This window comes from Myotis daubentonii, chromosome 12, assembly GCF_963259705.1.
Source record: "Myotis daubentonii chromosome 12, mMyoDau2.1, whole genome shotgun sequence".
NCBI classification, from domain to species: Eukaryota; Metazoa; Chordata; class Mammalia; order Chiroptera; family Vespertilionidae; genus Myotis; species Myotis daubentonii.
Window position 1 is genome coordinate 80,112,014 of NC_081851.1, and position 23,505 is coordinate 80,135,518.

At 53.9% G+C, this 23,505-nt stretch overlaps 1 protein-coding gene and 1 long non-coding RNA gene across 2 annotated transcripts; one reads left to right on the forward strand and one right to left on the reverse strand.

Annotated features, from left to right (window-relative positions):
* Positions 1-907: 907 nt before the first annotated feature.
* On the reverse strand, positions 908-3,232 carry LOC132213681 (uncharacterized). The gene is made up of 3 exons (XR_009448049.1): positions 3,098-3,232; positions 2,742-2,936; positions 908-2,522 (listed from the first exon to the last, which is right to left on the reverse strand). It is a non-coding gene; the product is annotated as an uncharacterized LOC132213681 (long non-coding RNA).
* TMEM18 (transmembrane protein 18) lies at positions 3,120-20,622 on the forward strand. The gene is made up of 6 exons (XM_059660641.1): positions 3,120-3,252; positions 16,329-16,446; positions 17,463-17,583; positions 18,391-18,445; positions 18,927-19,020; positions 19,103-20,622. The coding sequence occupies exons 2-6, from the start codon at positions 16,390-16,392 to the stop codon at positions 19,196-19,198; spliced, it is 423 nt and encodes a 140-aa protein (XP_059516624.1). The 5' UTR covers positions 3,120-3,252; positions 16,329-16,389; the 3' UTR covers positions 19,199-20,622.
* Positions 20,623-23,505: the final 2,883 nt, after the last annotated feature.

Below are 23,505 nucleotides of genomic sequence, written 5' to 3' on the forward strand. Positions count from 1 at the left end.
GTGGCCGTGGCGACCTGCAGCTTCCTCACCGGACTGCTGAGCACATGGCACTGGTCCAGCCCCAAGCCTGGACCCTGGAGAGAGGAGGCTTCATGGGGCGTTTGCCAAATAACGCAGCCACAGGATGGGAGACGGCGAGGTTCACCCTGAATGTAATCCTCCCAATGAACTGCAAAGCGAACGCCAGCTCTGTGAGCTTGCAGTGCCGATGGGCGAGGAACAGAAAACTCACAGTGCATCTTCAGGGATCACTTCAAATATAACCTGTGTTCAGAACACGTCCCTGCCGTGGAAACGCGCGAGAAGCTTCAGGATCCCCAGACGCTGGCACTAAGCTGTGAGCCTGAGCACAGAGGCCCGTTTGGAAACACCGTGCTGGTATCACCACTGCAAGGATTTAAGAGCCTTAGAGCGCAGTGCGTCCGTTTCCTCCCCCGGGAATAAAAGCGAGCTCTTCCCAAAATAGGTTACTCTGCAGGCGGAAAATGAGCGTCTGTCATTGCTGCCACCTCAGGCATTGCTCTGCAATCCCGCCTTCTCTGGGCTGAAGTCGTTTTAAACAAATGAGCTGTGGGCCGCACCTCCTGCTGAATGGGATGGGCAGTCGGAGTTCTTTTCAGCAGATAAAGTCCTGATCCCTCTATTCAGGCCCGGAGGCCAGTGCCAGGTGGGGCTCAGCCGCTGGCACTACATGTAAGGTTATTCCTCTGCCCTCCTGCCCTTCTGGGATGTGGGTTTCAGCCCCACAGGAAGATGGATGCTTTCTGAACACACGGGTTAAAGAACCCAGTCTCTCTGAAGTCACTGAGCTTTCTGTTTGCCGGGCCAGGAAGGGCACGAGACAACCCCGACCCTGGGCATGTCTCCAGGCCGGCCTGGAGGCCACTCAATCGCCTCTTGGGGAGGGGAGGGTACGAGTTTACCTCTGCCTGCGTTCTACCTGCAACGCGCTCCCCTGGGAGGTCAGTGCAGGGGGGATGTTCCTGGGGAAGAGCGGCCTCGGTCTCCGAGCCCCTGAGGGAAGAACTGCTCTCCAGAGCCCTCCTGGCTCCATCACCGCTTCCCGGCCTCTGGTTTTCCCTCTGTCATGGCCTCTCCCAGGCTGTCCTGCCTGCGGCTGCACCTGCCACCAGACCCTCACGGTTTATCTGCACCACCTCCTGTTCCGTCTGGAATGGTCTGGTCGACCAGCTGCCTGGCCTGTGATGGCTTCTGTCATCCACAGCCACGCATGGGCATGCGTGACCAAGAGCCCTTTTGATGTTGTATCTACAAAGACATCCCAATACCCACGGTCATCTCGGTCATCTCGGTTTTATCCTATGCTATCTGCTTGGAGTTTGTAATTTTGTTTCACATTTAGGTCTGTGATCCATTTTGAGTTAATTCTGTGCCGGGTGTGAGGTCTGTGTCTAGCTTTCTTTTTGTAAGAAGCTATCCAGTTATTCCAGCTCCCGTGGCTAAAGGGACGGTCCTTTCTCCGTTGTGCTGCCTCTGCGCCTCTGTCAAAGATCAAGTGACTGTATTGATGGGGTCTGCTCTGGCTTTCTGCTCTGTCCCATTGCTCTACTTGTCCATTATTTCACCAACCACCCCCCCCATGGTCACGGCAGCTTTATGATCAGTCAAGACCCCGAGTGTCTCCTCCACTCTGTTCTCCTCCTTCAATACTGTGCTGGCCCTCTGGGCACGTGGCTTCTCTCCATAGAAACTCCAGAATCGTTCTGTCGATAGCCACAAACCAACTTGCTTGAATCTGGTTGGATTGCATTGAATCTATGGGTCAAGTTGGGAAGAACGGACATCTGGTCAAGATTGAGTCGCCTCCCCAGGAACATGGACCATCTTTGCATCCATTCAGGTCTTCTCTGACTCTTTTCATGAGTGAGGGCGTTTTCCTTACATTTATTTTGTACATTTCTTAGTCTTAGGTCTCAGCGTTTCTCCTTATTTGGGTGCTTATACCCATGGCGTTGGGTTGTTAATTTCAGATTTCAGTGGTTCCCGCTGGAGTGTAGGAAAGTGATGGCTTTTGTGCATGAAGTGTGAGCCCCGCAGCCCGTGCTGTAGCCATGTCAGTTCCAGGAGATTGTTGTTCTTGAGTCTTTGGCATTTCTACACAAATAGGCATATCTTCTGTGAGCAAAGACAGTTTATTTCTTCCTTCCCAAACTGCACAACAACTCTTACTATTTTGATAGCTAACTTTTAATTGCCAGGATCTGATCGTTAGATCTGATAATGATCACGTCCGATTATTAGAGGAGTAAGAGCTGTTTCCAGCAGGAAGTGGACGGGGGAGGCCCAGAGGGTCAGGCAGGAGCCAGGCGGGTCAGTCACAGACCCTGCTTACCAGGCTGGGAAGGGAGTGGCTGCGCTGGGAGGCGGGCATGGAGGCGTTGGGGTGGAGGACATCCTGTCGTGACTGCTGGTGGGGAGCTCCGGAGAGACAGACCTATGAATGTTTGCGAGCTCTCTCACCTTGGCGACTCCTGTTACCAGTCATTATTCCTTCAGCGTATCTGAAATGCAGGTAAGATTAAATCTTATATTCAAAGTTAGAAACCTTTACAACCATCAATTAATATATTTCTCGGCATGTTGACCTTGAATAGAAATTCAAGGCAGAAATAATGCTGACAATTTTATTAACCGATGTCACCCCAGTAAATTCAATAAAAAAGAAATAATGCTGAGAAATCCATCCCATTAAAAAGAAAGAGCAATTACTGAAAAATTACCATTATCCTAGTGAAAATGGAGTGCCAGCGCACATTCCTCCCATCAATTATGACCCATTAAGTCCTAGGAAGTAATCTGGAAATGACCGGACTGCATCAGCGGTCCCATAGTCTTCTAAACTATAAGGCATGCCCTTTGACCCCTAGTCACTCTGATGGGCTGTGTGACCTGGTGGGTGTGCTCTGAAAGATAATCTGGGGGGGAAAATATAAAAAGAACATAAAATCTCCTGTGATTAATGTCAATTCTCTTAAAATTTCATAATGTCTATTTCAAAATGTCTCAGAATTAACCCTCCAGAGCCAGGCTTTCTTTTCGTGTTAAGAACTTGCTCCCACTGTGACCTTGTTTCTACCTGAGCTGTGTTTCACTCCTATGACGTCCCCACTGCTCACAGGGCTGCGGGACCAAACTTTGCTTGAACGTGTGCGGTCTGGGCTGCCTCCGTGTCACACGCCCTCCGTTAAGTCCGCATCTCCAGCTGCCACAGAACTTGTTGAAAAGCCTGGGGTATCTGGGGGGCGGGGGGTGGCGGGGGAGAGGCGGGGAGAGAACCGTGAAGAGAGGGAGCCTGCCCTGGACATGAGGCACCCATGGGGATAGCAGCTGGGATGCCCAGCCTGACAGAGATGGATGTGGGGACCTGTCCACTGAACACTCGTAACAATCGATAACTTTCATCCTGTCACTGACTTGTCATAACTTCGCATCACTGTCATCATTATGGCCCAGCATGTGTCTCTGCCTGTGAACGGAACCGTGACCTCCTCGGTTCATAGGTCGATGCTCAACCACTGAGCCACGCCAGCTGGGCAACATAGATGAACATTAAAGACATAGGACTAATGAAAGAAAAACTTGAGAAGGTGGCATATTGTGATTCCAACTATGCGACATTCTGGAAAAGGCAATACTATGGAGATAATAAAAATGAGTGGTTAGCGGGGGTGAGGGAAGGAAGGATGGGCAGGCAGAGCACAGTATGTTCAGGGCAGGGAAGCCATTTGTGATGCTATAATGATGTCATCATACATTTGTCTAAACCCATAGAATGTGCAACACCGTGACCCCTCACTCACACCGTGGACTCTGGGTGACGAGGCATCAGTGCAGGCTCCTCGGTTTTAACAAATGCCCTACTGGGTGGGGATGCTGATGGAGGGAGGCTGTGCCTGCGTGGAGCTGGGGCCACATGAGAAATCTCTATACACTCCCCTCTATTTTGCCGTGAACCTTCTCTAAAATACGTAGTATAAAACCTTAATAAAAGATTCTATGCTGTATAGAGTGTAACCCACCGATTCTACCTGCCTGTGAAGAGAAATCCTCACAGTGTGCATGGAACACCTGTTTACGTATTTAAATATTCATGAGAGAGGCAAATTTGAAGGGCACAATTATAGCATCAAGTACTGTCACTTCCAGCTAGATTAGAGGCCGTGGCTGCTGAAGCTGGCGTAGGTGGGCCCTTACTGAGGAGTTTATGAGGCACAGTCAGCTGACAAGCAGATGAGGTCGCGAGGAGGAGCCGAGTCCTGAGGAACTGCTGTCATCGCACCTGCGGCCAAGTCGCGCCCGGAGATTCTTGGATTAATGATCTGTCATTTTCTGTAAACACGCATCTCCAACCCATGAACCCACAAGTATTGCATGAAAATTCCATTAAGTAGGGAATGCATTTCATGTGTGTTGCTATCATGTCTAAAAATAGCAAGGGGCCAGTTCAAAAATGCAGGGGTTCCGACCACCATTGACAGAATACATTCCTTTTTCCATCAGTCAGGTTACATGAGCCCAGACGTCGGTCGGCATGGAGGGGCTGAGCAGACGGAGCACGCGGCCTGTCCGGCTGGCCTCTCCACCCAGGAATCTGCGAGTGTGGCTTCTTCATTTAGGACGTGGCCACTCTGAACTGAGAACATGAAATCTCTCCAAACATCCATGTAAGCCTGCGTCCAAACCTCAGGGTCTCATGCTCCTTAAAGCCCGACCTCAGCTCACACTTAGCAAACCAATGGATACCCTAACTTCTGTTAACCAGTTAACTACCACACGTCCAAAACGGAAACCATCCCCGCATGCCACGATATTTTGAATTTAATTAAAAAAATCAATTTGCAATGAATATTATGAAAATAAATATATTACAATTCGGGTGTTCTTGAATATTTTCAGCTGAAAATTCTCATGAAAAATGACTTTAAAGTTGGTCAGTGCTGCCACTTAGGGAAAACATTTTTCTTTTTTAATAGATGCACGTGGCATGTGGGGAAGGTCCGTCGCTTGCGTCTTCAGACGCTCATGGCATGCAATGGGTTAAATTTTACACTTCTCAGCTTCTCTATGAAAACCCAGGAGCCCACCCTGCCCTGACCTGCCCTGACCGGTTTGGCTCAGTGGATAGAGCGCCGGCCTGCGCACTGAAAGGTCCCAGGTTCGATTCCGGTCAAGGGCATGTACCTTGGTTGCGGGCACATCCCCAGTAGGGGGTGTGCAGGAGGGAGCTGATCGATGTTTCTCTCTCATCGATGTTTCTAACTCTCTATCCCTCTCTGTAAAAAGACAATTAAAATACATTAAAAAAAAGAAAAAGAAGACCCATGAGCCCTTGAAAACAGGTTTGGGTGGGATCCAGGACTTCAGGAAGAGGAAAGAATTCAGTGGCTGCCCTGGAAGAGAACTCAGAAAACAAACTCACGACGGGAGTTTCGGTGTTTTTGAACTAAATTCCGGGCTGTCCTTGGAATGAAGGCAGAGACAGAGTACAGCTTCCCGAACGTGCAAAGGAAAGCATCTACAGAGAGACCTGGAGTCAAAGCACGCTGAACACAAACCCAGTCAGTCTGACTGACCTAGAATGTGGCATCTTACAAATTATACGGAACTTTTCAGGGAAACACAAAGCAATAAAAAGACAAGGCCACAAAACACTGTGTAACTAAAGCCAATTATTACGTTTCCTGTCCCAGCGCCTTTACTTGTGACGTTAAAACAGCAGCCACAGGGAACCCGGGAAAGTGAGAGAACCTTTCTGACCTGAAATGAGGAACGTTAGGAGACAGCTGAGAGAGAAACAAAGACACCATGGTTAGCATAACAGCCTTCACATTTATTAGCGTGCATTAATTCTGTGTGCCACTGGAAATGTTTATCTTTCCAAAGGTGTCATAAAAATAAAATATTTAGGAAAGAGTGCATATATATGCTTTTAATTACTAACATACATATATGTATATCTATCTATTTATCTATATATATATACCCTTTAAAATGAGGAATGTTTCTTTTATTAATTTTTTAAATGAAGGATAGTATTTTTCACGGAGATTTCTTCTGGGTCTTGCTTGATTAAACATCATAGAATAAAATATTTTTAGATGAATAACTTTAACATAGCTAATTCATAATTAATACTATCATTAACATATCTCAAATGTACTAGAACACTGGAGACCATTTTTCAATAAAAGTTACTATGGGTTTAGATAATTAAGTTCTCCTTTAAGAATAAAAATTAGAACATCTCCGTGATTTTAATATTTATAACTTCTAATTTTTCTATGGCAAACAGTAAGATTCCTTTTTCCAGAGGTAAAAATTCCCAACGCTGTGCACCGGGCAGCGGGCAACGTCCTATTTGCTTCCTGCTGGTTCACGGGGCCGTTTTGTGAACTCAGCAACCTGGACAGGCGTCCTGGGACCCGGTACAGGTGGGCTCTGGGGACCTGGGGTTCTTAGGAGGCAGGTCCTTTTCGGTGCCTTATCTTGTCCTTCCAACAAGGCTGTGCGTGTGCAATAGCTCCCCCCCCCCCCCCGCTTCCTGTCCTGCTGTGGTCCCTCCACATCCATCTCATCGTCCCCTCCCCCATGTCCAGGCTGGTCTCCCAGGAACCTGCTCTCCCGCCTTCCTTCTCTGAAGCTGTGCAACCACCGACTCACAAGTCCTTTCTCTAGGGGAGTCCCTCCTTTTCCAGGAATAAAAACACCTCCTCCCACCCCGTGCTGCACTTACATTTTTTATCTTGTTATGACACACACCACAGCCCATCCATAAAAATAAATTTACCTCCACGGGGGACGTTTAGAAATAGACAAGGACCCTATAAGGCAGGCAGGTTTATTAAAATTTGAAGGAGTACATAGAGCATTTGCAAGAAGATGAGTGGGAAAGTGACAGCAAGACAGTGTGCAACGCTGTGACAATCTCCCTGTGGCATCCGAGAGCTATTTACCATGTGGGCACAGGTGAGGTCGTGAGGCCACCAGGGGACTCCCAGGTTGCTCTCGTAAAGGGGCGGATTCTTATGCTCAAACTTGATTAAATCCCACCGGTTCACACACAGCTACTGATGCAGGACAGGCAGGAGCCGAGGGACAACACACAGCTCAGAACCAGGCTCAGACGCCACAGGTTTGGGAAATAGCAAATAGGGTATTTGAAATAACTGAGATGAGTATATTGAGGGCTCTTATAAAAAGGGCAACATTCAAGAACAGATCAGTGATACAAGCAGAGATAGAAACTGAGAAAGAAAAGGAAGGAACTGCTTAAATCAAAAACTCTCTAATGGAATGGAAACCTTTGATAGCTCATGTGATTAAATTCCATAAAATATTATTCATTGTCTTATAGACTTGAATGTCAGTTATTTTTTAAATATATTTTTATTGATTTTAGAGAGAGGAAGAAAGAGAGCGAGAGATAGAAACACCAATGACAGAGAAACATCGATCAGCTGCTTCCTGCATGCCCCCTACTGCAACTAAGCTACATGCCCTTGACTACTATCGAACCTGGGACCCTTCAGTCTGAGGGCCAACACTCTATCCACTGAGCCATATCGGTTAGGGCTAAATGTCAGTTAATTTTAACACAATTACCTACCTCCATACCTTTTATTTCTTCCAATATGTGTTTCATGTGGGGTCTGCTTAAAGAAGGTCATTTTTATTTCTTTTCACTAAAGCCTGATTATGATATTCTCTCACTTTTTTTTGTCTATAATGGGCTTGTTCTTTTTTAAAAGCCATACACACACACACACACACACACACACACACACACACACACACACATACGTACACATATTTTTATTGATTTCTGAGAGGAAGGGAGAGGGAAAGACAGAAACACCAATGATGAAAGAGAATCACTGATCGGCTGCCTCCTGCACACCCCATACTGGGGATCAAGCCCGAAACCTGGGCATGTGCCTTTGACCCGGGAATCAAACCCAGGACCCTTCAGGTGGCAGACCGACGCTCCATCCACTGAGCAAAATCAACTGGGCTGGCCCTGTTCTTTCTTCGTAAGTTCCAGGAGATTTCCAGAGGGTGGACTTCAAGGTCAGTAGCTATTTCTCTCAGCACTTTACAAATGTGATTCCATGGTCCTTGATTCTGAGATTACAGCTGGGAAAGCAGTGTCTCGGAGAAACCAAGATGGCGGCATAGGTTAACGCCGGAGATTGCTGCCCTCGAACAACCACTTCAGAGATATAACTAAAGGACAGAACAGACAGCATCCAGAACCACAGGAAGGCTGGCTGAGTGGAAATTCTACAACTAGGAGGAAAGAGAATATCATACCCAGACTCAGAGGAGGCGCAGTGCTGAAGTGAAATACTCAGGTGCGGAGTGCACAAGGAGCGGGCTGGCGGCGGAGGGCGCGGTTGTTGTTTTCAATCGGGAGGGAGTTTTGGACTCTGAGCTCCAGATCCGGGCGAGTCTCTAGGGACCCAGACTCAAACGGGAGAAGCGGGACTGTCTGGCTTCGGTTGGAACTCGAAGGCAGCTTTCTCTCCGAGGTTTGCAGCGGTTGCTGGGACTCTGTGAGGCAGAGCCCCTGGGGACAGAACTGAGAGCAGCCATAACTGCTTGCTCCGGCCCGCCCTGTAGATCCCCGGGGAACCTGCCCCGCCCAAGCCCTGCCCAGAGCCATTTGCCAGATAGCCTCAGGCAAACGCTACATTAGCACCGCCCTAGAGATCCAGCACAGAAGCTCTCCCACTGCAGACACAGCGGATTCTCATAGCCAGTTAGCCTGGAGGTCAAATCACCCCCGGTATTGCTGACAACAATCAAGGCTTAACTACAACAAGACTGCGAACAAAGACCACTAGGGGGTGCACCAAGAAAGCATAAAAAATGCGGAGACAAAGAAACAGGACAAAACTGTCAATGGAGGATATTGAGTTCAGAACCACACTTTTAAGGTCTCTTAAGAACTGTCTAGAAGCCGCCGATAAATGTAGTGAGATCATCAAGAAATCTAATGAGACCCTCGATGTTATGATAAAGAACCAACTAGAAATTAAGCATACACGGACTGAAATAACGAATACTATACAGACTCCCAACAGCAGACCAGAGGAGCGCAAGAATCAAGTAAATGATTTGAAATGCGAAGAAGCAAAAAACACCCAACCAGAAAAGCAAAATGAAAAAAGAATCCGAAAATACGAAGATAGTGTAAGGAGCCTCTGGGACAGCTTCAAGCGTACCAACATCAGAATTATAGGGGTGCCAGAAGATGAGAGAGAGCAAGATATTGAAAACCTATTTGAAGAAATAATGACAGAAAACTTCCCCCACCTGGTGAAAGAAATAGACTTACAGGTCCAGGAAGCGCAGAGAACCCCAAACAAAAGGAATCCAAAGAGGACCACACCAAGACACATCATAATTAAAATGCCAAGAGCAAAAGATAAAGAGAGAATCTTACAAGCAGCAAGAGAAAGAAACTCAGTTACCTACAAGGGAGTATCCATACGACTCTCAGCTGATTTCTCAACAGAAACTTTGCAGGCTAGAAGGGAGTGGCAAAAAATATTCAAAGTGATGAATAGCAAGAACCTACAACCAAGATTACTTTATCCAGCAAAGCTATCATTCAGAACGGAAGGTCAGCTAAAGAGCTTCACAGATAAGGAAAAGCTAAAGGAGTTCATCACCACCAAACCAGGATTATATGAAATGCTGAAAGGTATCCTTTAAGAAGAGGAAGAAGAAGAAAAAGGTAAAGATACAAATTATGAACAACAAACATGCATCTATCAACAAGTGAATCTAAGAATCAAGTGAATAAATAATCTGGTGATCATAATAGAATCAGGGGCATAGAAAGGGAATGGACTGACTATTCTTGGGGGGGAAAAGGGGTGTGGGAGATGCGGGAAGAGACTGGACAAAAATCGTGCACCTATGGATGAGGACGGTGGGTGGGGAGTGAGGGCGGAGGGTGGGGCGGGAACTGGGAGGAGGGGAGTTATGGGGGGAAAAAAGAGGAACAAATGTAATAATCTGAACAATAAAGATTTAATTAAAAAAAAAAAGGTGTCTCGATTCTGTGAAATGTGCCTTAAAAATGACCTCTGTTGCACTTCCCGCTATAAATAGCTTCTCTTTTCATTCCTGTGCTGCAGTGCACCTGAGATTAGTTTTTTCTTTATTCATGCTCCCCAGGTTTTATTGCTCATCTGAATCTTTGACTTGGTAGGATATATTGTTTTGAAAAATTGGTATATTTCCTTTAAGTATGACTTGGCCTTTTCCCCCTTTTCTCTCTCAGACTCCAAACACAGTTTGTTCTTCCATGATTTATTATATTACTTTATCACCTTTTCATCTTTCATATTCTTCTTGACCAATGTGTTGAGACTGAATGTTTTCTTCTGCTTTAACTGCCAGTGCACAAATCTCACCTGTCACCAAGTGCTCCCTTCAACTCACCTGTAAGAGCCTGCAGGTTCTTAATTTTAGAAATTGTTTTCACCAGAATTTCCAAATTTTATTCTCTGCAGTTAAAATTCTCCATCTTGTCAACTAATCTCTTGGAAGTATTTTATTTTTTCTAAATCAGTGTCCGGTACCCAGCGTCCAAAGCTCCCTCCGTTCGATTGCAGTCCTGGTTGAATTTGTTTTTAAGCCATGAATGTTGTCTCCTGTGTGTTTGCAAACATCTGAGAAACATACAATTCTATGTAATAAAAGAGTAGTATGCAAACTGTCCCCTTAACTGGGAGTTGTCCGGGAGTTCAACCAGGGGGTGGGGCCGGCCGGGGGCGGGGGAGGAGGAAGTACCTGGCAGCCACTAGGGACCCTGCCAGTGCACACATTTCGTGCGCTAGGCCTCTAGGCTATATAAATAATGTTAGAGAAAATTTGGGACTCTGGGTGGCATCGTCTTTCCCCAAAGAGGAGTCACTTGTGACCGGCGGGTGGCTGGTCAGAGGCGGGTCGTGGGCTGAGGTGCGTCTACAGTGCTGCCGTCTTTGCCTGCGACCTGCTCTCCTTCCTGGTCATCTGACGTCTGGGGCGCATCAGGTACCCTTCATTAGTGGGTCCCGAGTTCAATTTGTGTCCCTTCAGGTTCTGAAGATTTAAAAATTATTTTCAGAATTTCTCAACCACTTTGACTACGTTTCACTCAGCTTCTCCTGGTACGTGATCAAACTCACGGAAGGAAGGGCAGCCCCCATCGGTCCTGCTCCACTTTCCCTTCTTTGGGGGACCTTCCTCACTGCCTTTCCGTTCTCTGGTATCTGTCAGTTTTGGCTTCCGCACTGTGTTTTACGCAGGTTCCCAGGTGCTTTGTCTGCAGTGAGCAGTGGACGTCCTCCTCAGCTCTGCATGCCCTCTGGTGAGGAAAAGCCTCCGGGGACAGCGATGTGGGTGAGGACCTCGGCAGGACAGGAGCAGACCTCCCCAGGCACCTGGAGCTGCTCTGCAGCCCTTCCTTCCACGCACAGCTGCCTGTCAGCCGATGGAGCCACCTGTCAGTGATGGGCAGCATGCAGGGCACCTGTTGTGCCACCACTCCCTCCTGCTCATGTGCCGCTCTCTCTACAGAGATCATGACATGGGTCCAGGATTTACACAGATGTGTCCGTGGTTTCCTGCATCTACTGTTCCTCCTAGGATGGCACTGCCAAACAGATGAGTCCTATCTGCAATCCTGTGCACTCCCCTGTGCACGCCCTTCGCCACGGCTCCTTGTCGCAGAGCCTGGCCAGCGCCGGTCTGTGAGTCACGTCACTGCAGACAGTCACTGTGCTCCAGCCTTGAACCCCCCTCACCGGCTAGAGAGGCGAGGGTGCAGCTTCGGGAGGAGCTGGGGACCAGGTGTTCCCGCTCAGGCCAACGGGAGCCCAAGTGCCCCAGACAACCCCTCTCCACGTCTCTCTGACGGTAGAACATGGCAAGTAAAAAAGAATTCTTATAAAATGCTGGATATTTTTTGTGATAGATTTCCAAGACAAAAAATAGAAATGTATTAGAAAAGTGGGCCTGGCAAGAGGAAAGATCCAAGTCTAAGCACCTGTCAACATTCTGAACTGCCTTCGATTTTATGCCTGAGGGAGTTTAAAATAGCCACACAAACCTCAGTGAAAAGCAAGTGTAGAAGTGAAATAAAATAAGAAATTCTACTACTGTATAAATAATTGGAATTCCATTACGTAATAGATTAGAGAGAAGAAAGTGCAGATTCCGTAATATAAACAGAGGTGCCTGTGCAGGGTGTGCTCGTCCTGGCAAGGACGGAGAGCAGCGGGAAGCGACTGCTGCAGGCCAAGCTCCCGCGGAACAGTTCGCTGCAGCCTCTTCTAAAAACAAATGCTCCCCGTGGCTGCGGAGATAGTGTCAGGATGGCTACACTCTGAAAAGGATGAAACTGACGTTGGTGTAAATAGACAGGATGAAGGAACTAAAGTATATGCTCTTATACGTTCTATTGGACAGAGTAATTCTTAAATCAAGAGAATTTCTTAACCTCACGCCTATGTTGTTCAGTGTTAGACAATCTTGGTAAAGGTAATTATTAACAGTTACATTAAACAGCTTGTAGTGAAAGAAATCGCAGGAGAGAAACACAATAGGAACATCCTTGATGAAAAGGAGGCTGGACTTCTTCTACCGGGGGACAGCGATGAGACGCTGCGCACCCAGGGCCAGCCTTCTGCCCTCACCACGCCACACCCCTCGCGGGGGTCTCTGGATGCTTTTCTCGGGACTCTGTGAACGAAGACGGTTTCCACAGACAGAACCGTGTCCTGTGTGTGTCTGTCTCCTTTACAGAAAGAGAAACCTGAACCTGACAAGTTAAAAAATCAAGAAATTTACATCTTCCATAAAAGATCTATTTATTAGGCAAACGCAATCTCCAGTCAGAGAAGACTTGTGTAAACAGCTGGTTGGTTTAATAGAGCAGAAACATCCATATTAGGAAAAGCAATTGGAGCTGCACAGCCACACTGATTGGGCCTGAACCGGCTGTAGATTCTCAGACAAAATGTTTCTGGCCTTTAAACCTTTTCAAGATGCAATATCCAGTGCGCAATGCAGCGCAGAAAGGCGGGCTATGACACCTCCCAGAGTGAAATACAAGCGCTGTGTTGCTGTCCACGGCTGACGCACACTTCTACCCGAGCAGGACGAGTGGGAAGCAGAAGGAATGTTGTCTGTGCATTAAAAAGAAGAGGGCCCGGGGAGAGATGGGTTGGGACATTACAGAAGTAGTAACAGTTATCACTCATTAAGCAAAAGCATTCACTCGGCACAATGCACGGCCTTTAGGGCATATTGTCACAAATCCTAGAAACCACCCATCAGAAAGGCATTATTAGCCACTTTTACACACAACAAACTAAGACTTGGGCAATTAAAGAATAATAACCAACCCCCGGCCACGCTGCTGTGAGGGAAACCCTTCATGCTCAAATCCAGTTTTCTCTCATCTAAAATCCGTTTTCCCAGAGCCGCCTCCCAAACACGTGCTGGAAACTCTGTCCTCAGCACCTGAGCTCACCTCCTCCATTGATAACACCTTGTTACTGATTCAATGTCCCCGAAGAAGACAGGGACTACACTTGTTTGCCCGAACTCTTCTTCCTCCTTTTGCGTGAAAGGCCTTTGTCTAGGACAGAAAGTTCTGCAGTCACAGCATTCGGTTCTGTGTTGTCCTCGGGGTCTCTGTACAAATACTAGAGGCCTGGTGCACGGATTCGTACACTGGTGGGGTCCCTCAGCGTGGCGTGGGGGATTGGGCCAAAACCGGCAGTCCAACGCCGCCTGCCCTCCTGCTCATCCTGGCTCCACTGCGCCTGCTGCGGGCTCACGCCCAGTCAGTCCCGACTGGGAGAGGCCTGGGCCACGGCCCTGCGTCTGGCGCCCGTGGGTCAGCTGAGCAGCGCTCCTGCTGTGGGGGCGCACTGGCCACCAGAGAGCAGCTCCTGCCTTGAGCGTCTGCCCCCTGGTGGTCAATGTGTGTCATAGTGACCGGTCATTCAGGCTTTTATATATACAAACTAGAGGTCCAATGCAGGAATTCATGCACGGGTGGGGCCCCTCAGGGTGGCCTACAGGGATCGGGCCCCAGCTCATGCCCCCAGCCTCACAGCCCCGCAGCCCGCCTGGCACCCCACCATGGCCTGGCACTGCCCCTTCACCTGCGCCACCATCCCGCCTGTGGGGCGATCGGTCGGGGCCGGGCCCCCTGCCGCTACTGCCACTGATCGCTGTCTGCGGGGCAATCGGTGGGGCGACTGGGCCCCGCTCACATCTGCCTTGGCCTGGCGCTGCCTACCCATCTGCTCCACCATCCCGCCACAGTTCCGCTCTCATCGCAGCCCATCAGGACTGGCAGCACCGCCACTGCTAGCCCTGCGTCGCCGACGCCCACCATGTTCCACGCCACCCCCTGGTGGTCCGCGCACATCACAGCGAGCGGTCAAACTCCCAGTCGAGGGGACAATTTGCATATTAGGCTCTTATTATATAGGATAGACAACACCACACAACATTTTCATCACTAGTTACTAAATGAGCTGTCAGGACAGGCTCAACAGTTCATTCACACTGCAATCGTTTCCACAGATAACACATGACTAATGCCCTGGAGAGGCTCAGATCAGACAGGCAGGACATAAATCCCACCAAATCGGCACAGCGCAGTGTGGCCATGCAGTCACAAACTCCTCTGTGAGCACAAGGGTAGAGATGCAATGACAGAATATGTTTTTACTGATTTCAGGGAGGAAGGGAGGAAGGGAGGGAGGGAAGGAGGGCGGGAGGAACATCAATGATGAGAGAGAATCTTGCATCGGCTGCCTCCTGCACGCCCCCTACTGGGGATCAAGCCTGCAATCCAGGCCTGTGCCCTTGACCTGAATCGAACCCAGGACCCTTCAGTCCACAGACCAACACTATCCACTGAGCCACACCAGCTAGGGCTGCACTGATAGAATATTGAAAAAATAAAGTGGAAACGAGGTATTAAATTGTTGGGTTTTATCTCTAAAGCTTTTATTACCCATGATTATAGATTTTTCACAAGCACATTTTAAAGTAACTTTTTAAAGGCAATCTAATAAAGAACCCCCAAAATGACACATTTAGCTATTCCATGGTGTACAATTTTCTCACCTAAACTCCAATGGTGTTGACTAAAACCTCTCAGTTCAACAGGCACGAATATATGAAAGCTCATTCTGTTGCAAACATCATGGAAAAGGTGTTCCGGTTCCCACCGCGCGGGACCTGGGACCGGCCTCGTGCTGCCACCTGCTGGTGCCCCCGTTAAACTGCGGCTGCGCTGGGAGCCCGTGGACGCCCCTGACCCCTGATCCCCACCCCCGGGCCTGAGCGCCTCTCCCGGACCGGGGGCGCCGCCGAGGGGCAGTCACCTCCTGGCGGAAGTCGGAAGAGAACAAGGGTCAGCTTTGCGGGAAACAGTCTGCACTGCACGTGCGGGGGCACTTGGATCTTTCCGGACCTTTCCACTCGGGTGCAGGGAACACTGTGCCTGACTTCGGGAAACGGAAAAACCTATTATCGAAAATTAGGACACTGAGCTCAAAGGGGCGGCCGTGGGGATAGAGCCAAAGGGCGGAGAAGGCCGCGGGCGGGGCAGGAACCCGACGGAACCCTAACACCCCCAAACCGGAGGCCGGAGAGCGAACCCGGCGCTCCCTCCGCCCGCGAGCACGAGCACGCGCCCGCCGTACGCCGCCGCCATCCCGTAAAGTCCAACGAGGGGACCGCGGGGCCTGGCTGTCGGACCCGGGGACCCGCATGTCCGCGTGTGGGCGGGAGAGGCGGCTGGACCGGGGCGGAGCGGGCAGCCCGGCCGCCTCCGTTCCTCCCAGGAAGAGACCATGAACTCGCAGGCCCTGGACGCCACACCGGCACCCGGGCGGCCCGCGGCTCCGAGCGCTGCGCTCGGTGGGAGGGAGGACGGGCCACGCGCGCAGACCGGGACGGAGGCACCGTCAGGCCAGCACAGGCCGCCTCTGGCAGCGGCGCCGCGCTCCGCCCCGGGAAGGCCGCCGAGAACCGCAGCCCCCGCCCTGGCGGCACCGCGACTCGGACCGGCTCTGCGCGCTGCCCGGCGCCCCGCCCGGCGTCCTGCTGGGAGAGCGCCCGGGACAGACGGCGACGCTCCGCGGGCCCCGCGGGCACCCCTGTGCTCACGTCACCGCCACGAGATACCGCGAGATGTGCGCTCGGACCGCGTTCACAGGGGACGCCCGCCCCCTTCAGGTCTCGCGACACACGAGACCCCGGGAGGGGCGACGCGAGAGGCACAGCTGCCGGTAGTCGGGCGGGCTCAGCCTGACGGCGGCGGCGAGGGCGGGTGCTTTGGGCACGATGCCGTCCGCCTTCTCAGTCACCTCCTTCCCCGACAGCATTCCCGCCGTCATCACGGTAACTTGGCCAGTTCGGTGCCGGCGGTCGGAGCTGCTCGAACTTCCCAACGTTCGCCATGGCGTTGGGGGCGGGGCCTGAGCGTCTGGGGGAGGGTGTTGGTGGAGCGTCCGGGGCGGAGCCTGCGCAGTGAGGACGGGGCCTGCGCAGTGAGGGCGGGGCTTGTGGGAGGGGCGGGGCGTGGGCGGAGAGGCGCGGCGCTGCTCTCCCCCTGCCCCGCCTCCCGGAAGTGTGGTGCCCGCCCGCCCTCCCCGTGCCCCTCGCTCTGGACCCTCGGACGCGAGTGGGTGGACGTAGCTCGCGGCCAGCTTACCTGCCTGGCTGCATGGTCCTGCCGGCCCGGCGTGCGGGAGGGCGGCCGCACTGGGCCTGAAGGCTTCGGGCTCAGTCCGGCGGGGGGCCTGGTCTGCAGCCGGGTCGGGCAGGACGTGGATCCGAGCACAGGGGGGCATCGGGCCGTGGGGTGAGGACCTGGCCAGCGTGGGGTTGCGCAGACCTGGGCTGGCAGCACTGTTTGCAGGCTGGTGCAGGGCGAAAGGAAAAGCAAGTCTTGCCATAGGGATGGCTCGGATTTCTCAAGGCCTTAATCCTGGTTTAGGGGCTTGAAATAGGGGTCTTGAGGGGGAGTAACCAAGGGCATCTCCTGAACAAGCCACTAACTTCCTCCTCCCTCCTGGGACAGTGACCCTTAGGGTCCACTCGTCTCAGTGTGACAGCTCCACAAACCCCAGTGCAAGCCGGGGAGGCCACCCCTCTGTGCTCCGGCATTAGACCCTGAATTCCTCTCCGGATCGGGGGCCATGGTAGCCACGGAGGGGTCCCGGTTCCCTCCTTCCCTTCCCGCTCCCTCCCCCTCTTCTGTGAGGCCCGGGTCGGGGGCCTCTGGACGCCTAGCTCAGTAGCCCCAGAAGCCCGTCCTCAGGAGTGAGGGGTCACTGACCCCCCACTGACCCTGGAGACTGAGGCCTGGCCCTGAGGGAGTTGATGTTGACGAGTGTCCAATGGTGTGTCCACAGCAGATAGACTGGACGGAGCCCTGGCTCCTCGGCCTGGTCGTCTTCCACGCGCTCTGCCTGCTGCTCACCTGTGTGTCCTCCCGGCGATACGAACTGCAGGTCGGGCACTTCCTGTGCCTCGGTGAGTGGAATGGACAGAGCTGCGTGTTGTGCCTTACGTGTTCTCAGCATGTAGCGTGTTCCCGGGGCCCAGCCCTTCTGTCTGAGGCTCTACTCTTAGTCTCAGGGCTCGCCCGGATTTCTCTCGGGAATTCCAGAGGTGACGTGAATTTGTGGATATTGTATTTGAAAGGAATCTACTGAGCGCCTGCCTGACCAGGGAGGGGTCGGGACCAGTTGCACAAGACAAGTCAGGGTTAGTGAGATGCTGATTCTTGACAAGCTTTTCCCCATGGGCGAGCGCAGTGCTGCTCGCTCTGGCAGGGAGGGTGCGAGCTGGGAAGGACACGTGCACAAATCAGCTCCCTGCGGCTGGGGCCCCTGCTGCCCTGGCTTGGCCCCCAATGCTGCTGCTCGCAGGGCGGCCCCTGTTGGCGGAATCGCGAGGTCCGGGCTCCGCGGCTCTAGGCCCTGCTGCCCAGCGTCCCGTTGGCCTGACCTGTGCCTGGGGCGTGAGGAAATGGGGCAGATAGCCAGCGCGGTGGCTCTTGGTTTTCAGGCAGAAGACTGAGTGTTGCTGAACCGCTGTGCGTGGTTTCACTGAGACATGGAGACTGACGTGTGTGGACCTGGTTTCCTTTCCGTTAAAGGGTGTGTCCTGACGTTTCACAGTTTTATAATTGTTGCCTGACGTTATATCTACAGGAGAAATTCCACTTCTCCTCAAACTCTTGCTGTCTTGTGTTTACACTGAGCATGCATCTGTAGGGGATGTTTCCACAATGACTAATGGTCAGTCACGCAGGTTCTAACACGGTTTCTCTTGCAGTGACCTTGGTCTATTGTGCTGAGTACATCAATGAAGTGGCCGCCATGAACTGGAGGTGAGCCCGGTCGGGGCAGGTCGCTGTCCGGCTTCTGCTTTTTGGAACGAGCACCTGCATGCCCCACAGCAGCCGCCGCTCGGACAGGTTTAGGCTGGGACGCGCTCCTTACACATTCCTCCTGGCAGTGCCAGCTGCAAACTGGGTGATGCTGGCCATGACCTCGAGGGAGAGAGAGGTCGGGGCTGTTGACAGTGATGCTAGCGGCAGAGTAAGGAAGTGGCCTGATGGAGTTGGTGCGCGTGGGCCGAGTGGAGAGCACGCTGCAGCCTCTCCCCTCCCGGGACCACGTCCAGTGTCGGGGCCTCAGCTCCGCCTCCGGACGCCAGGGTCTGACCGTGTAGGACCCGAGGGCCGTGCCGTCGTCGGGGGTGGGTTCTGCCTTCGTGACCGGGACCTCCAGCAGCCTCACACTAAGCAGAGCACGTCATTAAAACGTGGTTTCGCTACGCCAAGTGATTTTAAATTTTTCTTGAAACAGGTCGTTTTCGAAATACCAGTATTTCGACTCGAGGGGGATGTTCATTTCCCTGGTGTTTTCGGCGCCGCTGCTCCTCAACGCCATGGTCATTGTGGTGCGTACTTATGCCTGCCGCGCCCTCGCTTTCCCCCTGTACGTGTCCCCAGTGTGAACGCTCTCCGAACTCCTGCTTTCAGATCATGTGGGTCCGGAAGACGCTGACTGTGATGGCCGACCTCAAGGCCCTGCAGCAGAAGGCGAAGGAGCGGAGGAAGAGGAGGAAGGAGGAGTAGTGAGTGGCGCAGCGGCCGCGGCGTTCCTGGAGCTGTCCCGTCGCCATCTTGAGAACTAAGTGCTGGCGTGGCCGGCCCGTCCCAGCAGCCACTGTCATTTGTAAAGATGGCTTTCACCGCGACACTGTTTTGTCTGCAGCTAATGCTCAGGTTGTCTCTGCGGTCGGTTATGTGACCTGGGTTCCTGCAGGAATTACGATGTGTGATAATCATCCCCCACAAGTCATAGCGTCCAGGCTGTTACCTCGGTCGCCGGTGACCGGACACGCAGTGCCAGCTGGTCACGAGGCCCCGGCACGAAGCCCCAGGTGGTGGACGGAGCTGGGCCTTTGTGGAGCCGGCTCCCGGAGGAGTCACGGAGCCAGCTGGGAGCTGGTCCAGCCCAGCACGAGCTGAGAGTCCCTGTCGCTACAGTGCAATGCTGGTGGGACGAAGGCACCGGCATCGGTGGGCCAGGGGTTCTCCCTCACAGGCCGCTGCCCGGCTTTCTCCACCGGCAGAGAGTGGCGAGGCCACGGCCACTGCTGAGGCCCCGGGGTCTTCGGGGCCTTGGAGGTCAGCACAGTGGCCCCGCACAGACCGGACACTCGGGTCCTCACAAGCCCCTGGTATGAAGCTAAGTGTCCACACGTCTCAGCCCCTCTCCCCACGCTCCGGGGGATAAGGCCCCCGCGGTGCCGTCAGCCGCTGAGCGCCTGGGTGATTATTGACAGCAGGTGTCCCTTCAGAACAGTGTCACTCACGTCACAAACTAGCGGATTTGAAATAAACCAACACAGCAGCCGCCCACGCTGTAGAACACACTCTCCCGTGTGTTCAAAACACACCCGCGGGCTGTGTCCTGGACGAGCCTCCGGTTACACCGAACAGATAGCACTGAGCTAAGCAGTTCCCAGCGTGGCTGTGAGTGGTGTTAACTCCATACAAAACGGTCAGGCTGACTCACACGCCTGGGCACCGTCACGTGTCACCGCTTTCTCAGGTCCCCTGGTTCGCTCCCAGCGCGGTGTGGCCCCAGGCATGTGACACTGAGTGGTCACTGGCGGGGTGGGCGTCCTCCATCAGCCCCAGATGGCCTGACCCAAATGACAGCAGTGCCGAGGCAGAAACGGGGACCTTGAACGGGACCCCGGGAGCGAGGTCCTGACCGGACGCTACGTCTCAGCATCCTGGACCCTTCCCGCGAGGCCGGCCCTGCGAACAGGCTCTGTCCTGGGACGAAGCAGAAAGGGCTCCTTTGCTGCTCCGTGACGGCTTGATTCCCGGTCAGGGCACAGGCCTGGGGCTCGGGCTCAACCCCTAGTGGGGGGCGTGCAGGAGGCAGCCCATCAGTGATTCCCTCCCTCTGAAATCAATAAAGATACATTTAAGAAAAGAATCAGTTTACACTTGGCATGTAATAGAACGATTCACAACTTCGGAATGTCTTCAGTAGACATTGGTGGAATTTTGTCTTTAATTTCTTTTAGCGGAACATTCAGCCTCCATCCACACTGCACTTGGCTTTGTAGTGAAGCTGATGGTGGGCTGGAGTTGGGCCGGTGACCAGGGGAGATGCTCACTCCCTGGAATCTCCGCCCCGAGCGGAGGGACTAAGGTTCCTGGGACTTTGGGTCTTTCCTGGCCCCCGGGTTTCATCAGGGGCGAGGGGAGCCAGGTGAGAGAGTGGCTGCCAAGGGTCCTGCCCTCTCCGTCCCCGTGATTCCTGTCCACGGGCTCCAACAGGAAGCCGGACAGGAGGCAGGGAGGTGCCGGCCTGTGCTGCTTGTAACTGCGATCAGAGGGGGGCGTCCCGGCTCCTTCGCCGTCTGTTCTCGTAGAAGCAGGAGTTAGAGGAGAGGGCCCCAGAACACGGGCTGTGTCTCGCGGCTCCAGCAAATGAAGGAAATGGACATCTGTTGTAGGAATCGCGTCCTCGGGCTCGGGGGCCAGACTCGGGTTTTCACAGCAGCGACCAGTGAGCTGCGTAATGGGCAAAGCTAAAGAAAAAAGCTGCTGTCATTTGGGATTTTGCCAAGATTCAACTTCAAACACTAAGGTGAAGGCTGGTGGGGGTCTTTGTGTCCCAATATCCCCGCCGAGAAGACCCCGGTTTCCGGAATGGACGCTAGGTGGCGCCCGAACTGCAGTTTCCAGCCGCGTGCAGGCCCAGCTGGTTTGGTTTTCACTCTTCAGACCCTTCCTGGCAGCAGCTCCACGCAGAGGAGGCCCTGCTGTCCGAGGCCCGCCCGCCTCCCCCGCCCGGTGGCCGCCCCTCCGGAAGAGGGCTGGACCTGCCCTGGGACGGCTCCGGTCACAGCCCAGCGGCCCCTCCTCCCAAGGCTCTGCTGCTCAGGAGCCGCGTGGTCCCGGGGACGTGAGGTTGGCATCTTACGGCGTTTCGTTACCGTTTTGCATGAAATCCCTGTAAGGCCTGCAAAGCCTTTCCTTCCGCTTGTAGAAAAGCCATCTCACAACCCAGAGCTGGGGAGACATGGCTGCAAGGCCGGAGGGGGTTCAGGTCCGCGGGCGCCCCCCTTCCCCCCCACCCCCCGGCTCCCGGGTGAGTCCCGAGTGCAAGCCCTGGACGCCCCACAGGCTTGGGGGGCGGGGGGGAGACACATGCAATTTCATGGACTTCACATTAACGTTGGTTATTTCAACTCTAATTTTCAGCTCGTGCTAAATGCAGGTCCTTTGCTGGGGCAGGTGTGGGGTGAGGCCAGGGTCTCCCATGGCAACAGGCGACTAGGATAAGCAGGCGAGTGTCTTCCCCTGAGAACATGGGCTCACCTCCAAGTACCAGGTGCGGGATGCAGCCCCCCAGGTACCAGGTGAGGGATGCAGCCCCCCGGGTACCAGGTGAGGGATGCAGCCCCCCGGGTGCCAGGTGAGGGATGCAGCCCCCCGGGTACCAGGTGAGGGATACAGCCCCCCGGGTACCAGGTGAGGGATGCAGCCCCCCGGGTACCAGGTGAGGGATACAGCCCCCCGGGTACCAGGTGAGGGATACAGCCCCCCGGGTGCCAGGTGAGGGATGCAGCCCCCCGGGTACCAGGTGAGGGATGCAGCCCCCCGGGTACCAGGTGAGGGATACAGCCCCCCGGGTACCAGGTGAGGGATACAGCCCCCCGGGTGCCAGGTGAGGGATGCAGCCCCCCGGGTACCAGGTGAGGGATGCAGCCCCCCGGGTACCAGGTGAGGGATACAGCCCCCTAGGTACCAGGTGAGGGATACAACCCCCCGGGTGCCAGGTGAGGGATACAGCCCCCCGGGTACCAGGTGAGGGATACAGCCCCCCGGGTACCAGGTGAGGGATGCAGCCCCCCGGGTACCAGGTGAGGGATACAACCCCCCGGGTGCCAGGTGAGGGATACAGCCCCCCGGGTACCAGGTGAGGGATGCAGCCCCCCGGGTACCAGGTGAGGGATACAGCCCCCCAGGTACCAGGTGAGGGATGCAGCCCCCCGGGTACCAGGTGAGGGATGCAGCCCCCCGGGTACCAGGTGCGGGATACAACCCCCCGGGTGCCAGGTGAGGGATACAGCCCCCCGGGTACCAGGTGAGGGATGCAGCCCCCCGGGTACCAGGTGAGGGATACAGCCCCCCGGGTGCCAGGTGAGGGATACAGCCCCCCAGGTACCAGGTGAGGGATGCAGCCCCCCGGGTACCAGGTGAGGGATGCAGCCCCCCGGGTACCAGGTGAGGGATGCAGCCCCCCGGGTACCAGGTGAGGGATGCAGCCCCCCGGGTGCCAGGTGAGGGATGCAGCCCCCCAGGTACCAGGTGAGGGATGCAGCCCCCCGGGTACCAGGTGAGGGATACAGCCCCCCGGGTACCAGGTGAGGGATGCAGCCCCCCGGGTACCAGGTGAGGGATGCAGCCCCCCGGGTACCAGGTGAGGGATGCAGCCCCCCGGGTACCAGGTGAGGGATGCAGCCCCCCGGGTACCAGGTGAGGGATGCAGCCCCCCGGGTGCCAGGTGAGGGATGCAGCCCCCCGGGTGCCAGGTGAGGGATGCAGCCCCCCGGGTGCCAGGTGAGGGATGCAGCCCCCCGGGTGCCAGGTGAGGGATGCAGCCCCCCGGGTGCCAGGTGAGGGATGCAGCCCCCCGGGTGCCAGGTGAGGGATGCAGCCCCCCGGGTACCAGGTGAGGGATGCAGCCCCCCGGGTACCAGGTGAGGGATGTAGCCCCTCAGGTACCAGGTGAGGGATGCAGCCCCCCGGGTGCCAGGTGAGGGATATAGCCTCACAGAGAACGCAGCAGCAGCCATTGCATCTGGAGTCCGTCTCCCGCCTGGCCCCCTGGCCCCCTGGCCCCCCAGCCC